At 41.2% G+C, this 13,166-nt stretch overlaps 1 protein-coding gene across 2 annotated transcripts in view; it reads right to left on the bottom strand.

Annotated features, from left to right (window-relative positions):
* PHEX (phosphate regulating endopeptidase X-linked) overlaps window positions 1–13,166 on the bottom strand; it is a gene marked incomplete at both ends in the record, with an annotated part of 199,983 nt that overhangs the window by 107,540 nt on the left and 79,277 nt on the right. For both annotated transcript variants that reach the window (XM_081081267.1, XM_081081268.1), the window contains one exon: window positions 5,698–5,799. In XM_081081267.1, coding sequence (XP_080937393.1) covers window positions 5,698–5,799 — 102 coding nt within the window. The remainder of the gene's footprint in view (window positions 1–5,697; window positions 5,800–13,166) is intronic.

The raw sequence follows: 13,166 nt of genomic DNA, 5'->3' as shown, positions 1-13,166 counted from the left end.
AACTAACACTTCTCCCCATTTGCCTGGGATCCACGCCCTGCTGTGCCTTCCTGGGACTGTGAAAAGCCCTGCAGAAAAGGGACTGCAGTTGATCACCTCTGAATCTGCAGCTCCTGCTACATCGTCAGTTCCGGAAATGTCTGTGGAATTGAATTTGCTGAAGTGGTGCTAGCATCCAGATGCTAGAATCCAGTGTGTTGTCACCTTAAGGCGAGGAAGGATGGAAAGAGCACATACCCCAGGGTTGTGTCCTAGTTGGGGAGCTCCTAGAACTAGACCCTGAGACAAGGATTCACGTGCAAGCAGTTCATCAGTTCATTTGGGAAGTAGAAGAAACACCAAACACTGATAGGGGTCTGGGGAAGTGAAAGGAAAAAGGGAGGGTATCTGTTTGAGCCAGCTGTCAGTGTGAGCAGCTGGAGTTCACCCCACTGGAGAAGCTCTGGGAGCCTGTGCAGAACACACACTAGAGGGAGGAGGGTGCTGGGGCACATACATGACAAATCCCATCAATCTTTGGGTGTGCTCATTCCTCCAGACTATTGGGCCTTTTGTGTGGGTGGCATAGCAGACTCCAGCAGGAAGAGAAAGCTCTCAGGCAAAGTGCAGATGCTGGCAGCTGGAAGTCAAGATAAGGGTGCCGTGCAATGGTAATGGCAAGGGCAGTGGGCCTCAAACCTGAGCATGCATCAGAATCACCCAGAGGGCTTGTTAAAATGCAGGTCACAGGATCCCACTTCCATAGTTCAGCAGGCCCAGGGAGAGACCCAAGAATTTGCATCTCTAACAAGTTCCCAGGTGAGGCCACTGCTGCTGGTCTAGAAGCACTTGAAAACCACCGGGCTCGGGTTGTGGGCCCAACACGGTTGGTACAGACAGGATACTTGGGGGAAATCTAAAATCTAGAGTCAGACAGAGCTTAAAGATGAAGGAAACCAGAATGTCACCACAAAATATGTCTCTTAAACATGAAACTTATTTTGAACTGAAGGTAACAGAAGCAACAGGTACAAGAAAAGTTCCCTGCTCTCCTCCAATTTGCAAAACATAAATTTTCACAGTTGTCCTCCTCCCCTCTACACCAGGAAGGATAAAAGTGAATCAATGGAGACAACTTTAGACCCTAACAGCCCAGAGATATACCAGTCTATCTAGAGTCTATGTAACAAATTTCACTAACTAACCTGTACCTCCATTAGTTTCCAATATATCTGCCTTCCCACAACTGCCACATTTGGAAGTCTAAAACCACTTTCCTTTGTCTTGTCATTTTCCTCTACAAATTTATTGTTCTTTGTGGAAGATGATATACAAGCCCGAGTTCTAAGCCACCTCTTTGAGTTACTCATTTCTCTGAGTTTCTCTCAGATATGTATGAGATATACATGTTAATCAATTTCTGTTTGTTTTTCTCTTATTAACCTACTAGCAGCCCAGCGCGCAAAATCGCAAGAGGCGCCCCAACGTGCTGCGAGAGCCGCTGCTCGCAGGCCAGGGGGGAGGGACCGAGGGGTGCTCCATGTACCTCCTGGTGACAAGTCATTTGGTCATTGCAGCGTTATGGCCAGTGGCTTTTTATAATATAGATCTTTTGTTATAGTCAAGAGCTTAGAATGGTAAAAGGAAACATTATTTCCTCTCCAACAGAGACAAAACCAAAGATATGAGATACACTTTTGTTTGTCCTCTCTATAGGAACATTCCTCCCAGCTCACCAAAAGCCTGTGCCCAGGAGTCACGTGACTGTGGAAATGGGGCCATGCAGCAGTAACCCTCACACCTGCCAAGGTTAAAGCCACTCACAGCATCCTGAGGATATAACTCCCCTAGGAGTCCCATCCAGGTCTTTTTCTCTGGGGGTGGCTTGGCAAGCATAGGTTCCAGGGCAAAGAGTACAAACAAACAATTTTCCTAAAATGGTCCAGCTTCTGGCTACAGAATCAAATCCAACTGGTGACCAACGGAGTTCAGGAAGCTGCTCCTCCTGATCTGACACAGAGCTCTCCAGCAGAAGCCTTGCTCCCACTGCCAGGACAGTGGAAGGCAGTGCTGTGTCCCTTCCTGCCACACCTCAGAATCATTACGTAGTGACCTTGAGATCCTCCTGCTCAATTCTGGAAAAAGTAAACCTTTCAGAAGACAACCCGAAAATAATCTGTATCACTTTACATGCACTCAACATCTATGCTAACCCGAAAAATAGCAGGCCTCCTGCCTTTTGCGGCTTGTTTACAATAAGAGCACAGGCTGGCAGGGAACACAGAATCCTAAATAAAAATTGGTGCTTATTTCACCATATTAAACTCCCAACTGAAACCTACACTGTGGGTTTCACAGCACAAAACCACTCGTGACCTCTTAAGAGATGAGAGGGAAGGCAGGGAGATAGAGATAACAAATTTATCCTTTACAGGAACAGAGGCATCCTTGTTTACCTTTTACAGTGATCACCCCTAGCCAAGAGCATGAAAAAGCCACATCCCCACAATTCCATTTGGAGACCAAGGTGTTAGGCCTCAGACCACTGCAGGTATCTGGACCCTCCCAGTTCAGGAGGCCAGTCACTAGGGAATGCTGAGGTCAACACCCCTTAGGAGACGCTGTAATTAGCTGCAGTCCAGAGCTGAACAGTAAAGGAAAGAAAATCTTCTCCCCTTGCAATTCGGAACATTTGTTTCCATTTTCCCAATGGGTTGCCAAGTGACTCAGCATTGGCCCGTGTGGGCACTATTATTGATGAGAAATCTTCCACTTGGGTGATATACTGCATACAACACATGCCTACAGAACAGTGCCAAGTCATACCAGGAAGAGCAGGAGAATTTTTCACCTCCACTTCCGATGTAGGCAAATTCTGTCTTAATGCAGGGGCTACTTAGTATCAGAAAGACAAAGCCCTAAGATTGTCAGAGACTTCCTTCTAAGATTCAAGGAATCATTAGGCTGAGCCTCTCCTTGCTTGTTGACTATTAAAAGGCAATCAAATCGAGGACAGCAGAGAAAAAGGGCAAGAAAAAAATAATTTTTCAAAAACAACCCAGGGCAGAAAAGCTGCATAAAAGCCTTCAGCTGTCTAAATGTTGTCTTTGTGAGTACTACGAGCTCCACCCAGAGGTCATTTCTAGAACTGCATGTTCATTGAATTCGGAGGAACAAATCATCTCCTGGGGTCCAGGGTCTGACCTGCCTTTGAAAACTGTTGGAAATTCTTGGACCACATTCCCTCTTTCTTGCCTTTCATTAAAGGAACTGCTCCGAACTCTGAAATACAGATATACTCGGGGAACCGGATGAGATCCAGTAGAACAACTGCCTTTGATATCTGCACTCCTGGCAGGTTGAACTCAGCTCAAAGACAACCTAGAGTGTTCAAAGAATACAACAGGTCCTCAGATAACATTATTTCACTAACATCGTTTTGTTAGAACATTGATGAGATCCCATAGGAACTTAACTCTTGTGTATATCGATTAACCTATGGTAAAACTGGTTTCATTATATACCGTATCATTTAAAGTTGCAGCACCTACTGATGACCTTAACTGGGGACTTACTGTACCTTTAGAAGAAAAACTGAAGAGTGAAGAGCAACTCAGGGGGGCAAGCAGGAACATGCCTAATATTAAGACTGAGAACAATCCTCCTTAAAATTGGTCACTTGCCTTGAAGGCCTAAAGGTAAGGCATCCACTCCCTTATGCAACTCAGAAGATCTCTGTGGGGCAATCGCCAGCCATACTTCCCAAAGAACTGACTGCAGAACCCAGAACATTCACCTAGTACCCATCCATTCATAACAAGCACACACCCCTCACCACACTACCCCATCCTCCACACTGATGACCCTTAGTCCACAAGGGGTCAGGTGAGGATCAAGAGCCCACAATGCACCGAGCTGTGATCTACCCAGTAGAAAAAAAAATCCTATTCCAGATAGCACAAGCTAGCCTACAAATAAATGAAGCCTTAAAAAAAAAACACAGTATGTTGGTGCTGAAAGTTGCATCTACCATCTGGAAAGCTTCTCCTCACAGCCTGCATGCTCCTGCCTTCATCAGCTTGCGCCTTACATGACTTAAGACAGCTTTGACAGATTCTGAAAGTGGAAAAAAATCAAACTTGCCCTTTGTCTTCCTCCAACACCCCCAACCCCCGCTGTCCAATTCTTTCTTCACTGTAAACACTGAACAGCCTTTTTCTGTCTATTGATAAAAATATCTATGGCAATGTTTATGCATCTCAGGAGTATTTAAGCTCTAGGAAATATCCTTGCTAAACCTCTGCATATTCTCATTTCAACAAGGCTAAGCATTCCCAGAATGCTGCCCTTTTTTTAATGGACTTTATTTTTTTGTTCACAGCAAAATTGAACAGAAAGTTCACAGATTTCCCATACACCCTCTGCCCTCACACCTGCATAGCTGCCCCATTAACAACATCTGCACCAGAGTGGTACATTTCTTACAATCAATGAACCTCCACTGACACATCATCATCACCCAGAGTCCATAGGTTACATTAGGATTCACAGAATGTTGTACATTCTATGAGTTTGGACAAATGGATCATGACATGTATTCACCATTACAGTATCATACAGAGTAGTCTCACGGCTCTAAAAGTCCTCTCCCTCTTTGCTTCTTGACCAGACGGCAAAAATATTTGTGCACAGCATAACTCGATATGACTCTAAGCGGTATTCCTTGGGCCGGCCTAGTGATAAGAATCACCAGGCTGACTGGTTATCACAAATGTTCAGACTTCACCCTCAATTCACGAAATCAGATCTTGTTGGGGAGGGGCTCAGAAAGCTATAGAGAATCCAGACACCCCAGGTGATCGCTATCATCAGAAAAGTCTCAAAAATACATCTCTAAAGAAAAGATGCTGCTAATTTCAGAGTTTCCCAGATGCACAGCAGCATCTGTTAAGAATGTAGCAGGGATTGCCTACCCACTTGAGCTCCAGCTCCATCAGAATAACTAGAATTCAAGGTGGGTCCCATTCTTTATTTTCAAAAGCATGGCTGCTAATACTTTCCTCATTTATTCCCTTATCTGGTTGCACAGTACCAGAAACTTTTACAAGGCCTAGCAAGTGTCCACTTCTATTAGGAAATCTTTTTTTCTATTCCTCCACAATGGCCTACCACTGGTCTCCAGTTTGCATGCAAGCTAGGCGGATCATTTGTGCAAAATAATGGGTTAGAAAGTAAATCTGCTAGGTTACAGGAAAGGATTTGCCTGAGGACATTTGCACACATCATGCACGAACAGAAGGACACATGGCCAATATGGATTTTTCTCCTTTGTGCCTTGAGGGCTTTTCTGCCAACTGTTCCCCGAGGCTCCCCACAGCTCTGCATTCTGCCATAGCCAATGATGGTTTATGGCAAAAATGCGCTGGGCAGCAAGCCATGTGTCTCTTATAGACGGCAATTAGGAGGGAAGAAGGAAAGGCTGAATTACAAGGTGTTTAAAAATGTAATTCAAAAAAGAAAAAGTCATCTTATTTTCTCTTACCTGCTGGTGATGAGATCTATGTATTCATCCCAAAAGAGAAACCCAACTTTAGGGTCATTCGGAGTCAACAGCTCAGTCAATATAAAAATCAACCACATAATGTTGAGCATGAAAATCCATTAAAGCAAAAGTCAGGGTTTGGTTTCTTTTTTTTCTTCATAAACTGGAATCCTTACCTTTTCTTTGGCTTTCTTTTTGGTTCCTGCATCCATCCACTCATTTTCCTTCTCCAGCATGTCAATAAAGGCCCAGCGAACACCCTCAATCATTTCTTCCATCTACCAAAAAAAAAAAAAAATACCCGAAGATGCAGATTAAAAAATCAAAAAGCTTCAGACCAGGTTTTCTAGGCCATGAGAAAGTTCAATGCTAAACATGGTGGGAAAGAGGCTCCTTTCAGCTTGACTTTATGCTCTGGCAACATTGCCTTTCCTAGAAAAAAATCTTTTTCCCCCCACTGCTAGAGATAATTAACCATTTCTTTCCATGAGAGCAATTATTAGCCCATCCTTATCAAGGTAGCAACTAATTTCAATAGTTGCTACCTTTAATGAGGGTTTGAGAGAGAGAAGCAAAGGCCCTTTAATAAGGGTTTGAGAGAGAGAAGCGAAGGCCTGGGCTGTATATTTCAGACAGGTATTGCAGAATAAAGTGAGTGAACAGTTGAAAGAGATGCTATTAACAAAGAAACAGGCAGGGAGAACTAGCACCCCAAAGTATACATCTCCAATATAAATCACACTTATGTCAGAACCCCAGTTCGTTCCAAATTTAGTGCCAGTGGTTAAACCCAATGTTTGGCTCTTCTCTGTTGTCTTCCTACTCTCCTCTCGACTCCCTTGCAGCTCGAAAAAAGTCTTATGTTATTTCAAATCTCAAATGGTAGGTTTAAGGGGTGGGTGCTACTGAAAAGCTCTCTTCTGAAATGCCTGTCCCAAAATGTTTCATCAATGAGACCACACCCATGTTCATGATGTGTTTGCTCTGGCTTTTCTTCCAGTGTGTGATTGTGCATCAGCAGAGGGGGTGGGGGAGGGAGATGCTAACACTTAACTTCAGAGACCTTGCCTGGTTATGGATGTAAACTTCTCAAAATCTCATTCTCCTTCTGAGATGCTCCAGTTTTCTCAATGGGAGACTCAAGAAAGAATACATACTGGGTTTAACACCAGAATTAAATTTTTCATTTGATATTATGGGGTTGTAAATCCATTTTTAGAATTAATTCTAGAAGGGAAAAGGTTTAGATATTCCCTTGGTTCTATAATGAATTGTCAGCACAAAGCTCAAAACAATTTTTTCCTGTTTAATAAGTTTTCAGCTATGTTTTCAGTTCAATAACAGTTGTAAGGGAACCAGAGCTGTAAATCAGTGGGCTGGATTCCATCATATGTAAATAAGAACAAATAGCAGATGGAAAAGGGAGGGGGGGGGGACTTCACAGCTATTTCTTCCCAACTTAGTAAAAACATTAAAAGAGAAATCTCGACGTGGGATTGGGACATGATAAAAACATGAAATGACAGAAGAGCAAAGACCCTTTAAAATTACTAAGTCACTGATTCTCAATCTCGTCTGCACATAGGGATCATTAGGAGTAGCTTTAAACAATCCTGAGACCTCAGCATCAGGATTCTGATGGCATTGGTCTGTCTGGGTGCAGCCTGGATGCTGGGAGTTTTAAAAGCTCCTAGGTCCATGGTCGGCAAACTGCGGCTCGCGAGCCACATGCGACTCTTTGGCCCCTTGATTGTGGTTCTTCCTAAGCCTTAGGAGTACCCTAATTAAGTTAATAACAATATACCTACCTATATAGTTTAAGTTTAAAAAATGTGGCTCTCAAAAGAAATTTCAATCTTACTGTTGATATTTGGCTCTGTTGACTAATGAGTTTGCCGACCACCGTCCTAAGTGATTGTGCACACAGGGTGGAGACACAGTGTGTGCGTCTCCACCTATTTTACAGATAAGGAAATAAAAGTCAAGGCAGTCCATAGTCCCAGCTAGGGAGGGTCAGAGCCAGGATCTCACCACAGTGCTAAATGACAGCCATGAGCTTAGAACTCCTAGAGGTGTCCCTAATAAATCGAGGAAAATGCTAGGGAAACAGAAGGGAACCAACAGAGATGCATAAGTAAACATTTCAAATAGGAAACCCACACAAGGACAGTGTTAAAACAACAAGGAAGTCTCTAGGGACTGGATCTTTTGCCTGTGCAGCTACCAGCACCCCTAGCCTTTATGACCTCATCATGCAGCAGCTCACAACATCTAGTCCATCACCTTCACATAAAGAGAGATGCAGTATCTTCCCAAACTAGGAAGGGACAATCAGGATGGAAAGAAGTGAATGGATTGACTTGAGAGGGGTTCAGTGACCAAATTAATGGAATTGGGTGATTCATTTGTATGTGGAGAGGTGATGAAAGTGGAGAGATCAGATTAATTCCCAGATTTCAGGTGGGGGCAACTAAGTGGTTCCTGCTGCCATTTTCTAAGACTGGGAAAGAGAAGGGGCTGGAGACAGAAGCCATACATCAGTGGGATGAAGAGGGCATGAAAGGACGGCAAGTCGGAGAGAAAGCAAGGACAGAGTAAGAGTGCTTGTAGGGTTCAGAGAGGGGTCTGTGGGTTTTTGGTTTGGGTTGTGTGCATGTTTATTGATGCTGCTACTGCTTAAAGTATTACAAAGAGTATTACACATGTCTCCTTCCTCCCCCCTTGACCTTCCCGTGGCCTCCCCTACCCCCCAGTGTCTTGTGTCCATTGGTTATGCTTATATGCATGACATTTGACTATTTAAATAGCAGTGGAAACTCAACAATTAAAAAACAAAACAACAACAACAAAAAAAAAACCCTGATTTTAAAATGGACCAAAGACACCTCACCAAAGAAGACATACAGATGGGAAATAAGCCTACACAAAGATGCTCCACATCCCGTCATCAGGAAAATGCAAACTGAAACAACAATGAGATACCACAGTACACCTACTAGAATCCACAACACTGGCAACACCAAATGCTGGTGAGAATGTAAAGGAACAGAACTTTCGGTCATGAGAATACAAATGGTATATTCACTTTGGAAGACGGTTTGACAATTTCTTACAAAACTAAACTTACTCTTACTATATGATGCAGCAATCGTGCTCCTTGGTATTTACCCAAAAGAATGAAAAATTTCTGTTCACACAAAACCTGCACATAGATGTTTATAGCAACTTTATTCATAATTGCCAAAATTTGGAAACAACCAAGATATCCTTCAGTAGGTACTGAATGAATAAACTGTGGTAAAGCCACATAATGGAGTATTATTCAGTACTACAAATAAATGGCTGGGTGGCTCAGTTGGTTGGAACATGATCTCTCTCTCTCTCTTTCTCTCTCTCTCTCTCTTCCCTTTCCTCTCTCTCTAAAAGTCAATAAAAACATATCTTCAGGTGAGGATTTAAAAAATAAATTAAGCCGAAACCGGTTTGGCTCAGTGGATAGAGCGTCGGCCTGCGGACTGAAAGGTCCCAGGTTCGATTCCGGTCAAGGGCATATACCTGGGTTGCGGGCATATCCCCAGTAGGAGATGTGCAGGAGGCAGCTGGTCGATGTTTCTCTCTCATCGATGTTTCTAACTCTCTATCTCTCTCCCTTCCTCTCTGTAAAAAATCAATAAAATATATTTTTTAAAAAATAATAATAATAATAAATTTAAAAAATAAATATGCATATAAATTCTTTGATCTCTTCCCTCCCCCCTTCCCTTAAAGAATCCTCAGTCTGTTGCATGCTTCCATATCTCTCCATCTATTTTGTTTGTCAGGTCAATGGGGGGAGGTGAGAAGGGGAACATCTGTAATACATCTGTAATACTTTCAACAATAAAGATAAATCTTAAAAATTAAAAAATACAAAAGTTAAATAAAATAAGTGAACTATCACATAAGAAAACATGAAAGAACCATAAATGCATATTACTAAGTGAAAGAAACCAATCTGAAGAGACTACATATGGTATGATTCCAACTATATGCCATTCTGGAACAGGCAAACTATAGAGACAATTTTTTAAAAAAATCAGTGGTTCCCATGGTTGGGGATGGGGAGAGAAAATGAATAGGCAGAGCACAAAAAAGATACTCTGTCTGACATTATAATTATGGGATATATGTCATTATACTTTTATCCAAATTCATATAATGTACAACACCAAGAGTGAACCCGAAGGTAACCTATGAACTTTGAGTGATTATGATGTATCAGTGTAGGTGCATCTTTGGTAAACAAATATACCTCTGTTAAGTGATGTTGATAATGGTAGACTACATGTATGGGATCAGAGGGTATATGAAAAATGTCTGCACATTGCTCTCAATTTTATTGTAAATCTAAAACACTCTAAAAAAATGTCTTTTTTTAATTGAAAAATATATAGTGATTTGACCCAGTGAAGAGGAAAACGCTGAAAATATGGGAGTGAAAAAACACACGAATAAACCATGAGAGGGTAAAGGGAACAGTATCCAAAGAATACAGAAGCCCCTTGAACAACACAGGTTTGAATTGCCATGGGTCATCTTACATGTGGATTTTTAAATGCCATTCCTGGGCATTATAATAACTATCAAATTAACTAACACTTTAAGCATTTTGCATAAGTTTCCAAAGCTCTCTATCTGCCCACTGCTGATTAGCGTGCCAAATGTAAACAAAAATTGAGGCAAAAAGATTTCAGCCTATTGCCAGGACGAAGAGTAATAAACAGTTGACTCATATGCAGCTTCCTTCTACCTCTTCCTTTCCTTCTTGCCCCTCTCCCCCGCCCCGCACCCCACCTGTGTCTTCCCTAAATATCCATTCTTTGGTAACTCAACATCCTTGTGGCCCTCTCATAGATGTCAAAACCCAAGTAATGATAACTTCCCTCTTTGCTTTTCCATGAGCCTCAATACTCTCTGCCCTAGGCCTCTCAGGCACCACCACCCCTCGCCCCAGGCCCCAACACAGGTTCTCAACTTTCTCTTTTTTATAGACTTTACAGACTTTTTATATAAAATTTCTGTGAAATGGTGCTGAACTACCCCAGCAGACTTCAAGAGCAAGGAAAATCTTTGAAGCTAATTAATGTCATTAGTTGGCATGTCAATACAAATAAGAGAAATAATGATTGTAGCATGCTGGAACTACAAAGATAAATCCACTGAGCACTTCTGATTTTTATCTTTAAACTACTCCACAGCATCACATAATAATATCACCTTCAGTCAAGTCATGTTCCCTGAGGCAGCAAAAGCCTGCTATAATTTTAAAATGCATAAAGAGAGAGAAATTGTATTACTTCATCAAACCTTGACCTAATGCTCCAACAAGGCAACATATAATATTAATAGAAATTACTTAAAGTGGAAGTCATAGGGTGAAGTTATCCATAGAAAAATATTTATTTAGAGTCAAAAGTCAAAATATAACATATAAAAATTAACCCAAGTGTTATGATAAAATCGGTCACATTCAGGATAACAGCCCTCCAGGCAAAGCAGCAACTTATTAGGCATCTATTTATTTCTGATTTTATGGATCTACACTGTGAAAATACAGTTCATTTGATTGGTCTATAGGCAGCTGTTATTTCTTTACCTCAACCAGTGTTATTTAAAAGTTGGTTCCCCTTCTCATTCTCTGTACCCCAGGATTTTTCCCATAACGTTCTACATCAGACACTGGTGAATCCACATGCATATGCATGCACCTGTTATGCTTTCATCAAAGGTTTTCTGTAATGAGATTCTTCTATCTTAGTAAATTACAAATTGTCTCACCTGTTATTTCTCTTTTGACCTCTCATTAACCTTTTTCCCATTACATGGATATAGGAACTTCATGTGTTTTATAGAGTCAAGATGGTCCAATTAATGCATTTGAAGGGACATATGCCAATACAGGCATACCCTGTTTTACTGTGCTTTCCTTTGTTGTGCTTCACAGTTATTGCATTTTTATCAACATCTCACAGACCCCCCCCCAGCAAAAAAAGATTGCTACTTATTGAAAGCTCAGGTGATCATTAGCAATTTTAGCAATAAAGTATTTTTAATTAAGATATGTAACATTGTTTTTAGACATAATATTACTGCATGCTTAATAGACTATAGTACAGTCTGTAGCAATAAATCCTACGTGGCCAAATCAGATTCTACCTCATAGGCATGAATCCCAAACACTTAAGCCCACACATTCAGTGCCTTCTCTGAGATCTGTTAGACATATAATCAGAATATAGGTGTGTGTTTAATTGCCATTTATATTTATTTGGATCATGATTTAGATCAAATAAGACCATAGATATATAAGCAAACTCTAAAGTGTTGATGGGGATCAGAATTTGCAACCCCACAATATGCCTCTTTGGCATAAGGATTACTGTTAAGAAACAGCAGACAAAGGAAAAGCTCTGAAAACTTGTAAGAGACATGGACACTCATAAGGGGAATCTTCATTTGTCAGGGTAGCTCCCTCTCTTCACTAGGAAGAGGAGGATGACTCAATATCTAGAAATAAGATCTTATCACTAGAGAAGGCAAAGATTTAAATCTGTATTACAACCTTATCTTCATGTACTATGCTTTTCCTGATCACCCACCATAACTGGCTTTCCTCCCCCCTCAATATCTTTTCTCTTTTGTCTTTAGCTGGGGATGGTATTTAAGGTGGAGGCTTGGTCTATTTTGAAGAGTTACTCAATTGTCCTGGATCTCTCTCATGTATACAGGAGTGCACATGTTATTAAAATTCTGTTTGTTTTTCTTCTGTTAATATATCTTTTAAGTACAGAAGGGTCTCAGCCAAGAACCTGAAAAGGTAGAGGGAAAATTCATTTTTCCTTCCCTACAATGTTCTGTAAACTTAAAGTTATTAGTTTTACAATATTGTGTCTCACATATTTTTCACGATATGATTTCATCTCTCACATAATATAGCAGTTGCTCAATAAATACAAATTGATTTATGCTTTCATAACCTCCAGTGGGTATATAGCTAATATGTGAAACTTAATCAAATATTGTTTGCATATGCTAAGGTACAACAGTTATCCCAGCAGTTATTCCAGATATAAACTTTAGTGAAAATCAAATGACTCAGTAAGTTAGCCCAGTCCATTCTGAGATTGGTGATTCCAGCATGATATAGGACAAATGGCTAAGAATGGTTTAAATATATATTAATATATCTGGTAGAAATACTCATAGGCTGATAGTGTTACCATTATAATTAGCTAGTTATTCATATTAATAATAGAACAGATGTGAAGGGAAGCCAGACATTATAAGCATGGCCGTCTGGGCAGCTTCACCAGGAAGTTGCAATTTCACACTCCCTGCAGATCACTGGAAGAAGGGGTCCAACAAAGGGGAAGATGAGCGCATGTGCCATAAAGTTGAGGTGACGTAGAGTCTAACCTGGGAACAAAACAATTGTCCAGAGGGGCTGGAGCCACTGCAAGCCCATGAAAATTTGGCAATACATAATCCCCAAAGGAATTCTCTTTTGTTCCTCTTGTTTCACTCCTGCTTCCTTGCACTCGCCCATGCTTCCTCCATAGCCATGTGACCCTAGAAGCCCACATGCAATGGACTGCAGCTGGGAAAA

The sequence above is a fragment of the Myotis nattereri genome (assembly GCF_964212035.1).
Source record: "Myotis nattereri genome assembly, chromosome: X".
NCBI classification, from domain to species: domain Eukaryota; kingdom Metazoa; phylum Chordata; class Mammalia; order Chiroptera; family Vespertilionidae; genus Myotis; species Myotis nattereri.
The sequence above is the reverse complement of the archived record's forward strand: the minus strand, read 5'-3'. Positions and strand labels throughout refer to the sequence as shown.